This window comes from Crocuta crocuta, unplaced genomic scaffold (assembly GCF_008692635.1).
Source record: "Crocuta crocuta isolate KB4526 unplaced genomic scaffold, BGI_CrCroc_1.0 scaffold564, whole genome shotgun sequence".
NCBI classification, from domain to species: Eukaryota; Metazoa; Chordata; class Mammalia; order Carnivora; family Hyaenidae; genus Crocuta; species Crocuta crocuta.
In genome coordinates, this window is record NW_027533010.1 from 654,232 (window position 1) to 676,095 (window position 21,864).

At 37.5% G+C, this 21,864-nt stretch overlaps 2 protein-coding genes across 5 annotated transcripts in view; one reads left to right on the forward strand and one right to left on the reverse strand.

Annotated features, from left to right (window-relative positions):
• SLC39A10 (solute carrier family 39 member 10) overlaps positions 1–16,590 on the forward strand; it is a 142,410-nt gene extending 125,820 nt beyond the window's left edge. For all 4 annotated transcript variants that reach the window (XM_077745809.1, XM_077745810.1, XM_077745811.1 and 1 more), the window contains 2 exons: positions 7,722–7,912; positions 13,800–16,590. In XM_077745809.1, the coding sequence (XP_077601935.1) occupies positions 7,722–7,912; positions 13,800–13,958 (350 nt within the window). In that variant the 3' untranslated portion in view covers positions 13,959–16,590. The remainder of the gene's footprint in view (positions 1–7,721; positions 7,913–13,799) is intronic.
• Positions 16,591–16,607: 17 nt separating this feature from the next.
• The window catches only part of DNAH7 (dynein axonemal heavy chain 7), a 245,938-nt gene continuing 240,681 nt past the window's right edge, over positions 16,608–21,864 (reverse strand). The window contains exon 65 of the mRNA XM_077745812.1: positions 16,608–16,990. Within this exon, the coding sequence (XP_077601938.1) occupies positions 16,784–16,990 (207 nt within the window). The 3' untranslated portion in view covers positions 16,608–16,783. The remainder of the gene's footprint in view (positions 16,991–21,864) is intronic.

A 21,864-nucleotide genomic window follows, 5' to 3' on the forward strand; every position in this document is an offset into this window, starting at 1 on the left:
TTGGGAGTATACCCAGGAACAGAATTGATGGGCCCTAGGACAGATCTGCCAGAGGTTCTGTCTTACTGGCCACAATGACCATCTCGAACCACTAATATCAGAGTTCCTGTGTCTCCACATCCCTGCCAAGACGTGACATTAACTAATTTTTGTCAGTTTGATTAGGTATAAAATGATATTTCTTTGTTGTTTTAGTTGGCATTTATTGATCTACCAATGATTTTTTTTTTAATTTCGTGTGTTTTGATTTTTTTTTTCTATAAGTGGAAAAACATTAGATGTGCATATGCATTCATTCTCAGAAAATATCCAGGGGATGTGGAGATGACAATTACTTTGAAATAAAAAAGTAACTCCATATTTTGGGTATCCAGGAAATTTCTTTATGGGCTCTTGCTAGTTTAATATTTTTCTTTTTTATTTATTTTATTTTTTTTAAATAGTTTATTGTCAAATTAGTTTCCACATAACACNTTTAATATTTTTCTTAAATTTATCTGGCTATGAAACATCTATCATTTGATCGTGTTTAATTTTTTTTTTAATCGGTGGTAGCCTTATTTGCTTACTTTGAGTACAGTTTATATGTATAATTTGGTTAGAAAATTATTAATTGCTCAAAGCAGAACAGTCTATTAGTGCTTACGTGGTGCTGATTCTTTAAGCCTTGATTTGGTACTTAGAGTTTTGTTCCTTTGCCAGCCTTGAACATGTGGTCTTCTATCCTGTTCATGCCCCATTTCCTTTATCCTGACTAAACCATCATTGCCTTCATTGTCTTTGGCTTGGACTGTTTCCATAGCATTTGCATGTAGTTTTGTTCTGTTCTAGCCCATCTTGTATACTTTATCCCAAATACATCTTCCCAAAGTGACTTGCTCACGTAATCACGATCTATCAGTAGTCTCCCTTACCTATAAAATTAAAAGCTGAGATTCAGTAGTCCTGCTTCCATTGACTTTCGTTTCTGCTTTTTCAGCCTTACTCACTGTGCTTGATGTTGCATGTTTTTCACTTCACCCAAACGCAGTTCAGCAAACATGCTGTGGGTGTCTGAGCCTTCCTCCTTGGCTTGTCCTGTCCCATTACTTGTGTCTCTAGTTAAACATGGTAAGAGGCTTTTTTCCTCCAGCTTGAAGACTGCCCTCTTACCGGAGGATTACTGCCCTCTCTGTGCTGGATTCCTTTTTCCTGTAAAGTTTATCACTTAGTTTTACCTGGTCTTTCTTTGGGTGCTTAGTACGTATCTGTTTTAGATGTCCTATTTCTTAAAATGTAGGTTCTTTGAATATAGGTACTATATCTTACACCCTTTTCTCAACTACTTTCCTGTGTTAGGAAGAAAATAATCTGCTGAATACTTCCTTGTAATTCCATAGCCATACGCATCAGGGCTTTCTGTTAGTTTTTGAATGTAAGTAACATATAGCCTAATAATTTTAACCTTCCACTCTTTCTTTTGAACTTGCTTAGTGGTAGACTTGGATAATCCTGAACACATCCAACAATATACTGGGAAAACCTTCAACTTTCCTTCCTACCTACTTACTGCTCTGTAAATGGAGTATGTCATGCCACTTCATGATTGTTGACTGCAGGGAGTTTGGAGACTAGGGGTGGTTGCCTTTCTGTCACTTACTCCTTTTTTCTCTCTGTAGTTTATCCTTGAAACAGTGATATACAAGGAATGATAGCCACATAATCAAACAAATGCAAAACATACCTTAATGGCTGGATAAGGCTTCGGCCCCATGCAGAGCTCTTGTAAAAGCTGGATTATAGAACTCTTCCTGGGCCAGGACTCCCCAGTGAGACATTTGACCCCAAATCTCTACTTGTTTTACCCCACAAACCAGAAGTTGGGATGTTACTGTTGCTATGATAGGAAACATCAATTTGAAGTATATTGAACTTTGCCAGCAGGAAAGGAGTGAGACCTTAAGAAAACGTGCATTTTCTCCCAATGCTCATCGCTAAATTGACCTAAACTCTATTCTAGCTGTCTAGGGGTAGAAAGAGTATAACTCTGGAAGTTATAGAAAATGCTTTGGCTCTTGTATCCATCAAGGTAGGAAGTGGCCTACCAACCATAACCAAAGAAAGTATTTTAAAAAACGATTTTAGAGCCTTTTTTTTGCCTTAAGGCACAGTAATGGACACTTTAATAAAATAGGCCCAGAGAGACGTTCATAAAATGTCTGTACTCTGATGAATCACTCTTACTTACTTGGAGAGAAGGGAATCTGGAGAGAGGCTAGAAACATCTTCCTCAGAACTCCCAAGCAAGGGAAAGATCATTTCTCTAGAAGATATGATAGAAGCATGGCAAGTGGATAGAGGAGACTTCTTCTCCCTGGTTAATAGGTCAGGATATTGGCAAAGCAGCATAACATGTCACATTCTAGGATAATTTATTTGATCTAAAACCTCATTGGCCTTAAATTTTTTATTATGAATTCTTAAAACTGTTTTGAAATTTTTATACTGAAGTCATACCCTAAAGGGGAAAACAAACATGTGTTTAAATTACATTTTAATGCATTAAAAACTGAACCTTAGTAATTCTAAGTTTTATTGTTCCTCTTCTGAACACATTGCAGTTTCTCTAATGGTGTGCCAGATGATGGTTTTGTTTGTGTTTAGGAATGTGATAGGAAAAATGGTAGTTTTAAACCTTGGAACAATATACAGCTCCGGGAGTTTCACTCTGAGAGGTGTCAATGCAGAAATGGAAACCATCTGAGAAAAGAGAAAACCCTTGTCTCTTATAGCATGTTTGCTCTGGGTTTTGTTAATGGATGAAATCGCCTGAATTATTACCACTCTTTCTTTTGTTTTTGTCAAACTTGTTTTAGCTATATTTAAGTTACAATATTACTCTGTTGTATCCTCTCTGCTTTTTTCCTACTAGTTCAAAACAACTGTAATAAGCACTTGAAAAATAATTTATAAAAAAAACTTGTATAAGAACGTATAAAGAGGAAATGAGTTTGGGATAATCTAGAAGAGCAGATAATCCAGCTCTCGTTCTAACTTCAAAGAAGTGACATTTTGATAAATTAATATAGCCATATTATTAGGACTCAGCTCGGAGAGGCTGTAGTGCTATCCCATTTTTTCCCTTTCCTCTCATGTGTATTTAAGGGGTAAATAGAATTTCAAAATAAATGTTCATAATGTGCTGAATTGTCTAGGGGAAACTGAACGTTCACTATTTAGATGTATACATGTGTATACATGCATTATTTATGGCAAAAATAAAATTTTTGTTTAAAAAAAATCTCAGTGGTTGGTAGGAGATATTAACATAATTACAGCATTGGATCACATAAACAGCTTTGACAGGCATACCTCATTCGTGTGCTAGTGATAGCCTTTGTCAGCAGAAAGGAAGGGGTATCGATTTATCACAAGATGAGTAGATTTGCTTGTTTGTTGTAAATCCCAACTGTATTCCTTTGATCTATTTTTCAAATATTTATAAAGGCTCTTACTGAGAAAGGAGGTGGAGACAAAGGGAGAAAAATATGCAGATACCTCTGAGAATTAGACTTTAAGATAAGTCTAGGATAAAGAAGGATTTTAAATTAAATAATTCATCTTGATACAAGGTCATTATACAAAGATCATTTATACTGCTATATACTAGCAATGAAAAAGTGGAAATTGAAATTTTTTTAAACTATTGTTTATAATATCACCAAAAAAATGAAACTCTAGTTAAATCTAACAAAATATACACAGAATCTGCATGCTGAAAACTACAAATCACCACAAAAGAAATCAAAGGAGACTTGAGCGTGAAGAATGTATACCAGGTTTATGGACCAGAGGACTCAGTATCTTTAAGATGCTAATTTTCCCTATAGTTTAAGTGCATTCCCGTCAAAATACTAGCAGGCTTTTTCAAATGAGCTTTTTAGAAATTTAATATGGCAAATGAACGGAACTTGGATAACCAGAAGAATTTTGAAAAAGGACAACAAAACTGACTTTAAGGCTTGCTATAATGCCACAGTAATTGAAACAGTTTATATTGGTAAGAAAATAGACACATAAATCAGTGGAACAAAGTAGAGTTCTCAGATACATGGCAACTTATTTTCAACAAAGTGCAAAGGATTTTCCATGTAGAAAGATAGTTTTTTCAATAAATGTTGCTGTAGTGATTAAATAAGAATTTTAAAATATACGTTTCCCCTGCTATCCAAAAGTAGTGTTCCGTTGAAACCTTTTGTAAGCTGAAATGGCTTAAAGCTAAGAAACAGTTCCTATGAGCATTCCCAGATCAAAAAATCACCTCTGTGAGGCTTTTTGATGCCTTGGGATACATCTTGCCAGTGGAGGCACAAAGTAGAGAGAAAAAGCACAGATACAGACACAGTTCAGAACTCTGGTGGCTTGACGCTGAGCATAGTTCCAGGGGAAGGAGCTTGGTGGGGCCCTCGGGCTGCTCAGGGTGCAGGCTGCCTCTGCAGCGGCTCACTGCAAAACAAAGGCTGTTTTCGTTTTTTGCCTTTTTTCATAAAAGTGAAAATCCTCTTCGGATTTTTTTGGGGGGATTAGGAAAAACAGGTACTAACGTAGGTCTTTAATAAAAGTGAAGTGGCTGTAATATGAACTTTTGAAAAGCTGGGGTTACCTATATAAGACTTTTAGAAGAAAACTTAGAGAAATCTTTGTGTTCTTGGATCAGGCAAACTATTTTTAGATACAGCATCAAAAGTGTGATCCATTAAGGAAAAAGTAATAAAATGGACTTCATAAAAATTTTAAAAAAGTTTAAAACACTACACAAATAACCCTTATTAAAAAGAATGAAAAGACAAGGACTGTGACGAAATATTTGGAAAATACATACCTGACAAGAGACTTTTAGGATATTTAAAGACTTTCCAACTCAATAATAGGAAAAACAGCAACAGCAACAAAGCGGGCAAAAGATTGGAACAGGCATTTCACTAAAGCAATTCTGCAGATGAAAACACATGGGATTACAGGTGCTGGATTTGTCATTTTAAAGGGCTTTAAAGGACGTGGAACACCTCTCAGAAATTGCTGGTGGAAGTGCAGCTTTTTAGGTTAGAAAGAAAAGACACTCGTTAAATGGCCCAGAAATCCCACTCGTAGGTACCTACACAAGAGAAATGAAAACTTTTATTGACAGAAAAACCTGTTTATGTGTACAGTGGCTTTATTCATAATTGCCAAAAACTGGAAACAACCCAGATGTCCTTCAGCTGTTAACTATGGTTCATGTGTGGAGTATTAGTAGAAAACCATGACTTTCTGATATAAACTGTAACATGAATGAATCTTATACATATTATGCTAAGAGGAAAAAAAATCTAGATGCAAAAGACTGCATATTGTATGGTTCCATTTATATGATGTCCTGGACAAGGTAAAACTGTAGGCAGAGAAAGCAGTTCATTGGTTGCCAAGGAGTGAGGGGCCCTAAGAAGTTTGCAGGGATGGGTAGAGGGTGGATAATGAAGTAGTTCTAGAGTTTGATGGTGGTTATGGTTACATGGTATGCACTTTTGTCAAAACTCATAGAACTCTACATCAAAAACAAAAAAAAATTGTAAAAAAAGTTATACCTTAAAATTTTAATTTTATTTAAATTTTAACTTAAAAGTATTAACTAAAAATTCATCTTGAATCTTGATTAGCTAATTCATGCTGTTTGGTTGCTATTCAAGGATGAAATAAGTCATTTTGCTATCCAGTAATATCTGGGGAGGCATCAAGGTTGACATACTTTGTACCTATGACACAATGTTCTTTGAATGTTAAATACTGTTCCTTTTAAGGCCCTTTTTAATTAATTTTTTTAAGTTTCTTTATTTTGAGAAAGAGAACAAGTTGGGTAGGGGCAGAAGGAAAGGGAGGGAGAGCCCGATGCGGGGCTCAAACCCATGAACCGTGAGATCATGACCTGAACTGAAACCCAGAGTGGGACACTCAACTGACTGAGCCACTCATGTGCCCTGTGTCCTTTTTTGAAATTATAAAAGGAAACACTTTATTTTATAACCTAAAGACACTCTGTAGTCTCATTTTATATTACCTAACCCCCTACTAAACTAATTTGTCCCCTGAGCATGCTTCATGGGTGAATTACTAAAAATCTGGTGGGGAAACTTGTATTGGAAGAAGTTAGGAAGCTCTTTCCTTAAGGAAACGGAGAAAGAAAATTTTAGGGGAGAGAAGAGATAAAGCTGCTTTTGAATCCAGGACGTACCAGGAAAATTGAGGGTTTAGGATCAGAGGGAAGGAGATGCAAGGAAGAGTGGTATTAGATGGAAACTGGAGAACGGCAGTTTATTTAGAAGCCATTGGTAGATAATCTCCTTGCACTAATTTCTCTCTTTAACTTCTTCCGATCTGTTATAAATTAGAACCTTATAACCATAAGATTTAAAAAAAAAACCAGATCATGTACTTTCAGTCATGTAAGATTAAGATCCCCCCCCCTTTTTTTTAAAGTTTGTTTCTTTACATATGAATGTAATTTTTGCACCAAACATAGGGCTCAAACTCATGACCAAGAGTCTCCTGGTCTTCTGACTGAGTCAGCCAGGTACCTCTAAGATTGCTTCTTAAGAGAAGTAGATGCCCCAGTATTCTATATAATATCTTGCATTGCTCAGTGTTCAGTGATTAATTAGATGTTTGTACAGTTTGTAAAACAGTTTGTTATAGCTTGCCAAAAATTACTGATTTTCACCCTTTAGCTTAAAGACTATTATATCTAGCAGTATTTGTTCTTCCAGTAATGTCTCTGAGCAATATTTAATCATTTTTTTCTAGCAGTGCAACTCTAGACCTATGAGTGCAAGTCTCTTTATTCATTTTACCTTTTTAGGATTTTTTAGAATTAAGATTTTTTTTTCTGGAAAAAGTAAAACAAATGTAAACAGCATACAGGGTACTTACAGTCGGTTATCTCTGTTCGTTCTTAGTCCATTTTTCTTTGGAAAAGGGGCAGAGATCAGAGCAGAGAGCTTTAATTGTTGCTCACGGAAAGAGCAGTGACCAAATTTTTTCTACGTTTTTGATTTTTTTGTTAACGTCTATTTAGTTTTGAGAGGGGGGTGGTGTAGAGGATCCAAAACAGAGGATCCAGTACAGGCTCTGTGTGGACAGCAGAGAGCCCAGTGTGGGCCTTGAACTCATGAACTGTGAGATCATGACCTGAGCTGAAGTCAAATGCTTAACCAGCTGAGCCACCTAGTTGCCCTTTGTTTTTGATTTTTTAAAAAAACTTTTAAATTGTTTTTTTGGATTTTTTTGGTTTGTTTGTTTTTGTTTTGAGAGAGAGAGTAGTGCGTGAGCAGGGAGGGGCAGAAAGAGAGGGGGAGAGAGAATCTTAGGCAGGCTTCACACCTAGCACAGAGCCCTACTTGGGGCTCAGTCCCACGACTGAGATCATGACCTACGCCAAAATCAAGAGTGGGATGCTTAACCAATTGAGCCACCCAAATTTTTACATTTCATGTTCTATAGAAAATTGACCTTTGATTTTTAATATGCAGTCCTTTGAATTTTCATATATCTCTAGGTTTAATTAAGTAAAAAATAGATTTTTATAATAAAATTTGTTATTAAAGGTATATCTTTCTATATTAGTCTTTAATTTTGCTTCCTGGTTTTTTTTCCCTTAAATGTGTAAAATCCTGTGGTTGTAAAACTCTCACATTGTGTCTTTACTGCAGGTGACTTTGCCGTTCTTCTGAAAGCTGGCATGACTGTAAAGCAAGCAATTGTCTACAACCTGCTCTCTGCCATGATGGCTTATATAGGCATGCTGATAGGCACAGCTGTGGGTCAGTATGCCAATAACATCACACTTTGGATCTTTGCAATCACTGCAGGCATGTTCCTTTACGTCGCCTTGGTGGATATGGTAAGATATTTTATCGTTTTGTTGTTATACTAAATCTGTAAATAGAGTGCACCTTCCAAAAATGGAAGAAATCTGTGGATATAGTTTGAAAGACGGTCTTAGATGATAGAACCCATTTTAAAACGTTTGAAATCCTAAATAGTCTATTAGGGAGAGACCATCAAATAGGAGGATTTTCTCTTTGAAAATCAGTTGAGATGCTGAAAATTTTTGACCAAACGACATTACTATTCAAAGTAACCATAAGTAATATTTAGCGATAATTATTATACCATTAAAATTTTGTAATATTTTGGTGTGTTTTTTGTTAATAAAATAATTCTTTGAGCTTGTTTTATGTCAAACAAGAAATACTTCTGGAGAAAATGGTGTATTTTCCTAGGGATTTGTGTTATTTTCTTTTTATCTAACAATATATCTAAACACTAGCAAATAGTTTTAATTTTACCTTTATATCTTAAATATGTTAGTGTATTGCAGAACTAACAATTTGATTACTTTTTTTTTAATAGTTTATTTTTTTGAGACAGAGAGAGACAGAACATGAGCCAGGGGAGGGTCAGAGAGAGAGGGAGACACAGAATCTGAAGCTGTCAGCACAGACCCTGATGCGGGGCTCAAACCCACAAACTGTGAGATCATGACCTGAGCCAAAGTCAGATGCTTAACCGACTGAGCCATCCAGGCGCCCCTGATTAGTTTTGTTTTTAAGTTTGTTTATTTATTTATTTTGAGAGAGAGAGAATATCCCAAGCAGGGTCTGCACTGCCAGTGCATAGCCCTAAGTGGGGGCTCAATCTCAAGAACCATGAGATCGTGATCTGAGCCAAGATCAATAGTTGGACGCTTAACCGACTAAGCCACCCTGGTGCCCCTACTTTTTGTTTTTAACTTAGATATTATGTTCCCTTTCCTTCCTGGTAGGATCTGTTAGATAGTCTCATTTCAGAATTCTATAACCTGAAATTTAATGACAGAATTAATGCCTACCTATAATGGAAAATTTAGAAAATATCAATGAAAGAAAAAATAAAAACTTCTTATGGGGCGCCTGGGTGGCTCAATCAGTTAAGCGCTGGCCTTGTCTCATGTTAAGATCTCAGAGTTCACAAGTTCAAGCCTCGCGCTGGGCTCTGTGCTGACACCTCAGAGCCTGGGGCCTGCTTCTGATTCTGTACCTCCCTCCCCCTCTCCCCCCACTCCCTTGCTTGTGCTCTGTTTCTCTCTTAAAAATAAATCAAAACATTAAACAAAAACCTATTTACATTCTGTACCTAGAGTTCACCATTTCCCTATCTTTTCATAGACTCTAACCTCATTTCCTGTCCCCGTGCTCAGCTGATTATCTTACTTCCTGTTTCATGGAGAACACTGAAGCCATCGAGACAACCTCCCACAGCTTCCCATCACCATTTCTTCTCCTTTCCCTGTATCTCTGTTTCCTCACTTTCCTGTTACACTGGAGAAATCTGTGTGTTCTTTGATGAGACACTTGTCTCCTTTTCACTAACTCCCTGAAATTCTCCTAAATTCTCTCGTGTTGTTCATTTCCCCCTCTCTGCTGGATCATTCCTGTGAGCATGTAAACCTGGTGTTACTCCTCACTTCAAAAGGTAGGAGAGAGGGACTTTCTTAACTCTAGTTTCCATTTTAGTCCTCAACCCCCTTTTTCTTCCCTTATATAGCAGATTACCCTTTCTTATTTTTTAATTCTCTTCTCTCTTGAGGTTAGCCTTATCAGATGTTCTCCCTGACTGCTGTGCCAGATTGTTCCTGTCAATGGTCAATGGATCTACCATTGACCGCGATGTTGCTGAGTCTGGTGGTCATTCACCCCCTCCCATCTCTGTTTGGCAGCATGTGACAGTTGCTCATTCTCTTCTCTTTGAAATGCTTTCCTGTCAGTCGGCTTCTATGCCATCACCATCTGGCTTACCACCTTCCTGGCCTTTCTTTCTCAGTTTGCTTTCTGATTCTCTTCTCCCTTACCTGTAAAATTTGGTGAAAGCCCTTTAGGTAATTTCATTTAGTCTCATGGCTTTGAATAGTTATTGGGCTGATAATTCCTATGTTTCCATCTTTAGCAGACCTTTTCCTTAACTTGGTTAATCTATCTACCTGCTTCCCTGAATCTATGAACAGAAGTGCAAGCTGATTATGTTTAGATCCCAGCTCTTGAGATTTGCCAGCCTTAACTCCTTGAACCAGCAACTCCTGAAGGATTCTCTATTTTATAAATGATGATTCCATTCTTCTAGTTGCTCAGGTCAAAACCCTGACTGTCATTCTTTGATTCAACTCTCTCTGTTCTCCCTACCTCGGGCCCATCCTGGGAGGGCTCCACGTCCAAACCCCGTCTACTGCCACCACCATCTTCTTCTCTTTAACTTTCTCCCTGCTTCTGCTGTTGCCCTGTCCATGACATTCTGGGTCAACAGTCATGTCACCTGTGTGGTTCAAACTCTTCAGTAGCTCCTTGTGCATTTCCTCTCCCTCTCTAATTTCTTAAACTTTACCTCATCGCCTCCTTTTCCCCAGGAGGCACACTCTCCCTCAGGGGCCTGGCTCTTGCTGATCAGTCACTCTATGTGGAATCGTTTGCCTGTGGATAGTCTCCTGGCCAGCTTTCTCCTTCCTTGTGAGTCATCCCATCTAAAACTTCCATCTGCTGCTCCAACATTTTACATCTTCTATCCCTACTTTTTTCTCCTTTGAACATCTATCTTGATCTACAAATAACACACTAAACATTTTACTTATTTTTTTGAGCTCTTCATGTGCACCACATGGATACTCATTCTGAGATGGCAAGCATTTTTGGTAGTATTTTGTTTACTGCTAGAGAAGTAGTTCACAATTAGTTGATTAAAAGATGAATGAGCTAATTGTTATACTGGGAAGCTAAAGATATAAAAAGAACAAGAGAATGTTTATAGGAAGGACTAGTCAAATGAAGGAGAAAACTATCCATTAATTAGAATTCTTTTAATAACAGGTTACGATAGAGTAGTGGACCATGTTTGTAAAACTATGTTGGCTAAAAAATTGGGAAATAAAATTAGGGAAGTTTTTCTGGAATGAGAGATCTGAGCTGAGTCTTAAAAACTGTAAAAGAGTTTATTAGAAGCAGAGAAAGGGGCATATGAGAAAGCAGAATAATGAATAGCATCGTTCCTTTGACCAGTGAGTCTACTCCTGGGACTGTATTCTAGAGAAAATAACCCAACGTGACTACTGCTAATAAAATAAGCAAGCAAACAAAAATAAAACTGTATTGAAGTGTTTTTTTTTTTTTTTTTACGGTAGCATTTATAATGTTACAGTTACATTGGAAATACCCTAAATGTCTAAGAGGGAAAACTATATATTACAGTTTTGTTTTTTTTTTTAATGTTTTATTTATTTCTAGGAGAGAGAGACAGCGTGAGCAGGGGAGGGTCAGAGAGAGAGGGAGTCACAGACTGAAACAGGCTCCAGGCTCTGAGCTGGCAGTCAGCACAGAGCCCGACGCGGGGCTCGAACCCACGAACCGCGAGATCATGACCTAAGCGAAAGTCGGACGCTTAACCGACTAAGCCACCCAGGTGCCCCAATATATATTACAGTTTTAATGGCACTGAAAATTTTTTTCCTAATGTTAAATGGATAAAGATGGATTAAAAAATTATATCCACAGTCATCAGATGTTGGCCAGATCACAACAGCCCTACAATACACAGTGCTACAAAAGAGGAGAATTTGGTGTAAATTTTAAATTACAAATTTTGAGGAACCATTACAGAGTTAAGCAACAATGACATATTTTTGTTTTAGAAAGACCACTTTGACTATAGGGAGTAAGTTTGTGTCATTTATAGTCAGCCACTGTGATAGCAGCAGTACCAGAGTTTTGGCTTGAGGTACTTTTAGGGTGTCCACGTGTAAGCACCCGTCTGGTTTTAAGAGGCTTTGGATAGCAGCTGTTCATCAACCGGTTTGGAAGTGCTGCCTATGGCCATACCAGTAGGCGTTGGCTGGTCCTTCGCTGTGCTTACCATCAGCAAACGTGCGTGTGGGTATTCGGGATAGAACTGAATGTGGGGAAGGCACAGTGCCTCTTCTGGCTCGTATGTGTACCTCTCTGGAGGGGATATTTCTGTGAAGTGTCCTGTATATTATTTATGCTTAAATGTTAAGCCAGGGTTAAAAGTTTTTGTTCTAATAAAAATTTGAGGAAAGGAGAAAAGATCTAGTAAAATAGTCTTCTTACCAGAACCATGGGTTTGGAAGTTGCCAGGTTTAGTCTGAATCCAGGGTATGGCAAACTTTCTATAAAGGGACAGATAGTAAATATTTAGGCTTGGTAGTCTTTGTCATAGTTAGTCAGCTCTTCGGCTTGTGGTAGTTTCTGTCATAGTTACTCAACTCTGCTGGAAAAGAGCAATGGCCTCCACACGACTGCCATAGACTTGTGAACAACACAGATGACCCCCATGAAGTGGTTCTTAATAGGACCCTCAGGAGACTGTTAAATATACTATAGCGGTGTCAGATATGGTAGTTCACTTCATTGTACTCCTTATTTAACCATGAATAATGGTGTTTCTTCCTAGACAGACATTATGTTCTTAATACTACATTTCTCCTCCCTTAAACCCCAAAGCACCAAGGTATTGTTTGGAATAAAGCTTAGTGTCTAAGAGAGTAGCATCTCAGTGTCCTCACGCTGACGATACTCACTGCAAACTTGAAAAACAATACGCAGAAAACAGAAAAAGTGAAAAGTAGAAGTAGCTATTCTCTCACAATTTTGATTAGGCATTGGAGGAAAGACTTTATGCTTATAATAATGTGCATTTCTTTAACAAGTCATGTTTACTTAAATAAAGACCTAAGATTTATTCTGTGAACTGTGGATTATTCTTAAATGTAATAGTATATGCTTATGCTTTAGAAGTCAAACTATAAACTTCAGTGAGCTGTGCCTTTAAAAGTATTGGAAACTTTCAGGTTTTTGAAATTGTCATCATTAGGAGAAATAGAGTGTACTGTGAAGGCAGCATGCAGGGCTGGGCGCGGTTCTGGGTAGGTTTGATAGGCTCTTTCCTCTATTATTGGAAGGACAATAATGGCTTAAGGGCCTAAAGATGCCAATTAGGTATCATCTGTAAATGTCTGTCCTTGTTGTCATGTGCAGTTGAAAATGAGAATTTTAAAGGAAAGGGTGAAGAAATGAAACAGTTTTGAATTAGCTATCCCCCCCACCAAAGAATATTAGGTTCTCAGTGAGTTTAAGATCAGTAAATGTGGGAATTGTGGTGGTCTTTTTGGAGTAGCTATTGGCAATAGTAAGTCGTCTTCTACTTTAGCATAAAGTAAATGCCAGAACTGACAAGGTCAGTGGATGGTAACTTTAAAAAACGACTAATGTGGGGCACCCGGGTGGCTTAGTTGGTTAAGCGTCCGACTTTCGCTGGGTCATGATCTCGCGGTTCGTGGGTTCGAGCCCCGCGTTGGGCTCTGTGCTGACTGCCAGCTCGGAGCCTGGAGCCTGTTTCAGTCTGTGACTCCCTCTCTCTCTGGCCCTCCCCTGCTCACGCTGTCTCTCTCTCTCTCTCCTAGAAATAAATAAAACACTTAAAAAAAAAAAAAAAGCTAATGCATATATTATGTGCATTCGTTTGGGATTGAGGAGGTAACAGATTTAGTCTTTACTTAGGTAGCTAGAGCATGAACTTTGTCAGTGCTTGACTGAGGTATGTGTTATGGCTAGCGTTATGTTGAATAATTTTATTTGTGGTTGTGCTTTATCCATTAGTTTAAACTAGAAGAATGTTTAAAAAATGGAGAATATTATACAAAATTGCTTGTAAGTATCTGGGGTTTTTTGTTTGTTTTGTTTTTCCAGCTTCCAGAAATGTTGCATGGTGATGGTGACAATGAAGAACATGGCTTTTGTCCAGTGGGCCAGTTCATTCTTCAGAATTTAGGATTGCTGTTTGGGTTTGCCATCATGCTGGTGATTGCCCTCTACGAAGACAAGATTGTGTTTGACCTCCAGTTTTAACCATTCCACGTCACCATTGTGGATTACAAGACTGTTCCCATGCCGCCGTGCATCTGTTCCTAGTGCTGTGCGCACATTTTGCTCAAAGAAAAGTCAGTGGCTTGCACTACTTACAAGTTCCATAGGTCTGAGCCTAACCGCAAAAGACTGGTGCTCAGTACTGCTTTTCCCTGGGTCTTTTAAAAATACAAAGCTTGTGCTAAAGAAAGGAGAAAATGGGACTCCGTGAACCAATGTTGATGTAGGTTTGATTAAGACTTTTAAAAGAATAATCATATAAACACTAAAGTAGTCTCTTTGGTAGTAGAAACTTCTGTGGCTATGCAGAAATAGAAATTGAACCAAAAAAAATCACTTAAACTTTAAAAATATTTTAAATGGACTTGGGGCAGACTTTTCTTTGTGCTAAACATGAATTGTAGCATCCTTTAATTCAGTTACATATATACATAAGGTAATGGGGATCAACTTGATACAGTTTTGAAACTGCATAAAGTAGGCTATAGGAACTAGAGGAAAGCTCAGGCTGCATTAGAGTATGAATTTAGCTTTGGGAAAAGCCCTTATTCTTGAATCTAGAGTTACTATTTTTGTATATATTGGCATAGTGTTTAAACTTGCAGCCTAAACTACTGAAATCTGTGATTGTATGTTTGTGTGAGCTTCAGTTTAATGAAAGATTCATAATGGTTCTTTGTATTAATATTATACTTGGTGTTTGGGTGTTTTTTCTTTCAAACTTTAATTTTGTTTTTGTTTTGGGATTTTTGGTGGGGGTAGGGAGTTGGAGCATGTGGTAAAATGTTTTTTCATTCAAAGTGTAACCCCTCTAGGAAATATCAGAACAAAGAAGAACCCAAACATGATCTACATATTCAGTTCTACTTTAACAGTACTAACTAGTTATTTGGGAAGCTTAAGTTCAAAATGTATATGCATTGCTTTACCAGTTTGGCTTTGGAACCTAGAGCACATGCTGTGACTGGCAGTGAGGTAAGGCAGAAAACCCACGTTTACCATGTCCTAATCTGTACGCCAGTTAAAATGGTTCTGAGGATAATCGCCATCGATACCATGGCTGGCGTGGTACCGAGTGACTTGGAAGATACACTTAAATAACTCCGCTAAAATCACTTAATCATTTTGTGCCAAGATATGCTGTTGGTGCCTGATAGGGGTTGGTCTCTTTTATAGGTACCCTGTTCTACCACAATTGAGTGATTTGTGAGAAGTGCAAGCCATGTTTATCCTGAATTTTGACCCAATAATTTGTAGTACTAGTCACATTGCATGTAGCTTTCTGTTGACGTCTTGTGCCACACGGTCTTCAGTCATGCCAGGTAAACTGTATTTGAACTATGTGCGGGCAGCTTGGTTTTAATCTGCTTGGCTCCTACCAGTGCGGCTGCTGTAAAAATCTTACTGTTCAAATATTTAAGAGCCAAACTTGTTCCATTCCATTTACCGTGTTTTTGTTTAGTCTTCCTCCTTTTCCTCAGCCCCTTTCCTCTTACTTTATGAACTTTAAACAAAGAAACAAAACTTCAAGAGCAGCACAGGTCTTTAGGTATTGAGTATTGCCAGTGTTTCTTCTGTATGCCATAAGCAAGGAACCTTAGGTGTTACTTCCTTCTTTTGTGCCTGAATTTGAAAAAATTATTTCTGGCTTTCCTCGCGGCCTCCTGTAACAAGTAGGAGGTTTTTTTTTTACTTAGAATATCTTCAGCATTGGGCACCGAAGTAGGACAGCCTTCATCTCATTGCTTGGCCCTTCAAGCAACCTAGTTAAAAGGTGCTATTATTTTATTTAGTACTGCCAACTTCGAGTGATTAAAATATCTTGCTTTCTGAACCAAGATACTTAGTTCACTTTTGCATTTTTATACCCACGGAAGATTCTGCATTCCAGCATTAAATCTGCTTAATTTTAAACGTTTATGAAAAGTAACAGCTGGAATATACTCCCAGTCTTTAAAGGTCTGATTTAAAGCAAACAGGTTCTGCTGAAGTATATAAAGTTTTATATTCTCTCAAAAATGGTATTACATTATCTTCATTTGCTAGATTTTTTTTAAACGTATTAAGAGGGCTGTAACAGTTGCTGCTAGTATTTTGTTAGGGTTCCACCAGTATTTAGTTTTCACATCATTCTGATGTATAGTTTCAAGTCTTACCAGACAATCTGAATTCCACTACATTTCTGTTTGGCTCCAACATTCCATTTAGCTTGACCAGTCTAATTTAACATGTGTTTGTTGGAGGTCATTAATGTTACTTGTACAATGCTGTCACTGTGTGACATCCATATGAATTTTGGTGTATATCAATCACATTGCATTCAATCAGCTGTGATTATGCGTAGAAATACAATAGTAACTAGATGCAGTGTGAATTTTTTCCATTAACGGTAAGTCAGTGGCTTAAATATGATTATGGTCCTGCAAGGTGATACTTGCTGAAATATCTAAACCTTTTTTTTGTTGTTGTAACTGAATCATTTTTTTAAAAAAATTTATAAAGCTGGAAATGATCAAATGCTGTTTTTTTCATTGTCAACAGTGGTGTGTCATTTTATGTATGTTCCTAATGCTTATGGAACTCTCCCAAAATAAAGTTATTCAAAAAGAGCAAATATACCAGTGTGTTTTCTTTAGTCTTTATTTCAGAACATTTCCTTTCACTGAAGTATGAGTCATTTTAAATATAGATTGCATTTGCACACAAATGTATAATTGATAACAGCTTTAGTGAAATTGATCTAAACTGTTTTATTTTCTACTCAGCCATCTAACAAGAATTTGGAACACAGAAATGGCATCTTCTGATTATGAATTAAGTTGACACAATAATGCTACACCCCGTCCAATCCAGTGTTCCATGGGTTGATCTGAGGGAAGAGTCATGGCAATCACAAAATTGGTAGAATGACCAGTGGTGGATAATGTTCCCCTCCGCTCACTTGTCTTATACAATGGAGCAACATAACTTGGTCGTTCTGGTATATCTGCCCTCTTGCAGGGCTTCAGCCACATCTGGAAGAAAGTGCATAAAACTTTACGTCAACAGTGCTAATCTTTATTTTTTAACCTAACAGTGGGGTATTGTTAAGTTAGTTCTATATCTGTACATTTCTATGGCCCAAATAGATTTTTTTTTGTTAGCAGTGCTGCCATTTTCAAGCTATTTAGTTTGCAGTTGTTTTAGCATTTTTTTAAATTGAAGTATAATTAACGGTGTTGTATTAATTTCAGGTATACAACATAATGATTCGACAGTTCTGTACCATCAGTGCTCACCAAGTAAGTATACTCCCCAGATGTCACCACATAATGTTATTACAGTCTTACTGAGTGTATTCCTCATTTATTTTCTAACTGGAAGTATGTACCTCTTTTTATTTCATCCACATCCCCCCACCCGCCCCCCCCCCAACACACCTCTCCNTTTTGTTTCTTAAGATTCCACATGAGTAAAAATCATATGGTATTTGTCTTTCCCTGACCTATTTCACTTACCATTATACCATCTAGGTCCATCCATGTTGCTCTAAATGGTAAGGCCTCATTCTTTTTTATGGCTGAGTAATCTTACATTCTATATAATATATATTTATATGTAAATATAAATATCCACATCTTTATCCACTCATCTGCTGATACACACTTGGGCTGCTTCCATATCTTGGCTGTTGTAAATAATGTTGCAATAAGCACGGGGTGCATATATCTTTTCAATCAGTGTATTCATTTTCTTTGGGTAAGTACTCAGTAGTGGAATTCCTGGATCATACGGTATTTCTGATTTTTTGAGGAACCTCCATACTGTTTTCCATAGTGGCTGCACCAGTCTGCATTCCTACCAGCAGTTGCACGAGGGTTCCTTTTCCTCTACAGCCTCACCAACACCTGTCTTTTTGGTTCTGGCAATTCTGACAGGTATCAAGTGATCCCTCATTGTGGTTTTGATTTGCATCTCCCTGATGATGAGTGATGTAGAGCATCTTTTCACGTGCCTGTTGGCCATCTGTAGGTTTTCTTTGGAAAACTATTCGGGTCTTCCGCCCATTTCTTAATTGAGAGCTTGTTTGGAGGTTCTAGCAGGGGAGCGCAGCTACTCGTATACCCTTGACCGAGGAACGGTCCTCCTCTAGCGGGGAAGGTCGTCCTCTTCGACCGAGCGCGCAGCTTCGGGAGGGACGCACATGGAGCGGTGAGGGAGGAAGGGGACACCCGCCTAGCCAGCCAGATCAGCCGAATCAACCCTGGCGATCAATGGGGTGACAGATGTCGCAGCCAGATCGCCCTCACATCCGCCCATTTCTTAATTGATTGGGTTTTTGTTTGTTTTCTAGTCTTGAGTTATAGAAGTTCTTTATGTACTTTAGATATTAACCCCTTACTGGATAGAATCATTTGCAAATATCTTCCCCTATTCATAGGTTCTTTTTTGTTGATGTTTTCCTTCTCTCTGCAAAAGCTTTTTATTGTAGTCCCAATCATTTATTCTTTTTTTTTTTGTTTTCCTTGCCTCAGGAGACCTATCTAGAAAAATGTTGCTAAAACAGGTATGAAGGAGATTACTGCCTATGTTTCCTTCTAGGTATTTTATTATTTTTTAGGTCCTACATGTTGGTCTTGAATCCATTTTGAATTTATCTTGTGTATGGTGTAAGATGCTCCAGTTTCATTCTTTTGCATGTATTTGTCCAGCTTTTTCAGAGCACTATTTTTTGAATAGACTGTCTTTTCCACATTGTCTATTGCCTCCTTCGTTGTAGATTAATTAGTCATATAGGTGTATTTCTGGGTTCTCTCTTTTGTTCTGTTGGCCCGTAGGTCTTTTTTGGTGCCAGTACATACTGTTTGATTACTGTGGCTTTGTAGTGTATCTTACAATCTGGAATTTTAATACCTTCAGCTTTGTTCTTTTTTTTTTTTCAAGATTGCTTTAGCTGTTCAGGGTGTTTTGTGGTTCCATGCAAATGCTGGCATTCTGTGATTAATGCTGTTAGTATTTTGATAGGGATCACATTAAATCTATAGATTACTTTGTATAGTAGGACATTTTAACTATTCTTCCAAACCATGAGCATGAACTGTCTTCCATTGGTGTTGTTTTCAGTTTCTTTGATCAGTGTTTTATAGTTTTCAGAGTACAGGTCTTTCACCTCTTTAAGTTTATTCCTAGGTATTTTGCTCAAAAGATTTTTTTTTAGTGCTTTCAGAATTATCTTCAGAGCCAACTAAATGATAAAAAAGTTATTTCTACCAAAAAACATATATGTTATCCATGTATTCTTCACTTCTTCACTGTACTTATCTCTGGATGACTTTTGGTGTTAATACATTAACAACAACAAAGAAAATCATACATACTTTCAGAAGGAACCATCACCATTGATACTTAAACTCATGTCACTATATTAATTTAGTAAAGGACAATCCCCCAAAATTCTTTTTCTTCTAAATTTTTGCTTAAATTATAGTTTAACATATACTGTAATTTGATTATAGGAGTAAAATTTAGTGAGCACCCACTGCTCATCATAACAAGTGCCCTCCTTAATACCTATCACCATTTAGTCCACCCCCCACCTACCTTCCTTCCACAAACCCTCAGTTTGTTCTCTAACATTGAGTCTCTTATGGTTTGCTTCCCCTCCCCCCGTATGTTAATCTGTTTCTTAAATTCCCCATGTGAATCAAATCGTATGGTATTTGTCTTTCTCTGACTTACTCTGCTTATCATAATACACTAGCTCCATCCATGTCACCCACAAATGGCAGGATTTCATTCTTTTTGATGGCTGACTATTATTCCATTGTACATACATACCACATCTTCTTTATCCCTTCATCAGGAGATGGACGCTCGGGCTCTTTCCATAGCTTGGCTATTGTTGATAATGCTGCTAATCCAATCCCAAAAAATTCTGAAAGGATTTTGTCAGTGATTCTAAAAGGATTTTGTCAGTTATTCTAGAACTAGATTGCCTCCTCATTTTAGGTGACTGTTTTAAAGGGATTATGATGTACATTGTGCTGTTTTTTTTTTGTGTTTTTTTTTTTTAACAATTTTTTAAAAGTTTGAGTGAGTGTATGCATGCACATGCAAGCAGGGCAGGGTCAGAGGGAGGGAGAGAATCCCAAGCTGGCTCCCTGCTATCAGCACAAAGCCCAATGTGGGGCTTGATTTTAGGTCACATCATGACCTGAGCCAAAATCAAGAGTTGGATGCTAAACCAGCTGAACTAATCAGTCATCCCAATGTGCTATTGAAAACCCACTCACATTACTTATTATTTTTAGAAAGTCATTAGCCAAGTTCCTAGAATGTTAAGCACTGTTAAACCTAGCCAATCTCAAAAAAAAAAAAAAAAAAAGATGGGTAAGTGGACTTCTGAATAGAAGAGTAAAGAACAAACTGTGTTCATAATGATGAAATAGTGTTTTGTTTTAAAATCTTCGTTCCTTTTTCCAGTAATAGCAGCTGAGGACATGACAGTGCCACAGCCTCTTTTAAAAAGGTGTCTCAGGTCAAAATAAGTTGTATGAAGGAGTTAATATGGATGCCTGCCTATATTTCCCACATTATTATGGAATCCATCACACAGTTTTTTGGATATAGTTAACTATAAGGACTCTACAACACTTAAGGTTGAGTGTGTTCATTTCACCCAAGAAAGCATTTTCTTAATGAGAATTTCTCCCTGAGTGACTTCCTTTTTTGGGAGAATCATCCCCATATGAATCCCTTTTGTATTCATTGTAAGCTACCTTAGAAGAGTTTTCACGTAATAGAAAAAAAGTTCGATCCCAAGCAACTCTGGAAATTACAGTTACCCTGTGACTTTGAATTTGGGCCTCATACTTGAAACTCTCTGCCCATACATAATATCTTAGCATACACGGCAGGTTTCTTGCGATTGGCTGGTCCCTCACTGTACCTTTTAGAGCTGCTCTGAGGGATTTTTTGCCTGTCTTTGAGCTGCTCCCAAGGTCCCACAAACAGAATCCGTGTAAATCCACAGCCTATGTTTTATTACGCCATCCCAGACCAGCCTTTCAAAGTGTAAAAATCTATCTAGTCATTTTCTCATGATGTGGTAACGGAAACAATAGCTTAGTCAACCCATGCTGAAGATAGGTTCCTAGAAAACTTACGGTTTTAAGTGGATGATTTTCATCTACTAGTCTTTTAGTCTGCAGATTTCATTTTTAAGTCAAGGTATATGTAAAATATAAATATGCATGTATTTGTATGTGGATACATATGTACAGTCAATTCTCATTCTTCCTGGGTTCTGTATTTGCAAATTTTGTTAATTGCTAAAATTTATTCATCCCCCTAAAATCAGTACTCTGTTTTATGGTCATTCACAGGCATCATTCACAGGCATGCTCAGAGCCTCAAAAAATTGTGAGAAACCAAACATTTCCCAGCTGAGGTTGAGTCTGTTGACATTCTGTTTTTCTATTTCACCTCTTGTAAATAGGTTTCCTTTTAACAGTTTATTTAATGCCAGGTTTTTGCATTTTGTTATTGGTGATGATCTCTCTATTTAAAATGGCTCCTCAGCCTAGTATCCAGGTGCTGTTTAGTGTCCCTAAGCACAAGAAGGCTGTGATGGGCCTTCTAGAGAAAATACTAGAGGCTTTGTTGTTGTCCCTGAGTTCAGTGTTAATGAATCAACAGTATATATTAAACAGGCATTTTTAAACAGAAACGCCAAACAAGGCCATGTCTTGACTAGTCAACAAAAATGTGATCAGAGGATCATTAGAAACTTAACTTTGTATTTCGGCTTGGAACTATGGTTTTGCATTCACTAATTCAATGCTGGTAGGAACTATTATAAGATGAGAATTAACTGTGTGTGTGTGTGTGTGTGTGTGTGTAAAATAGT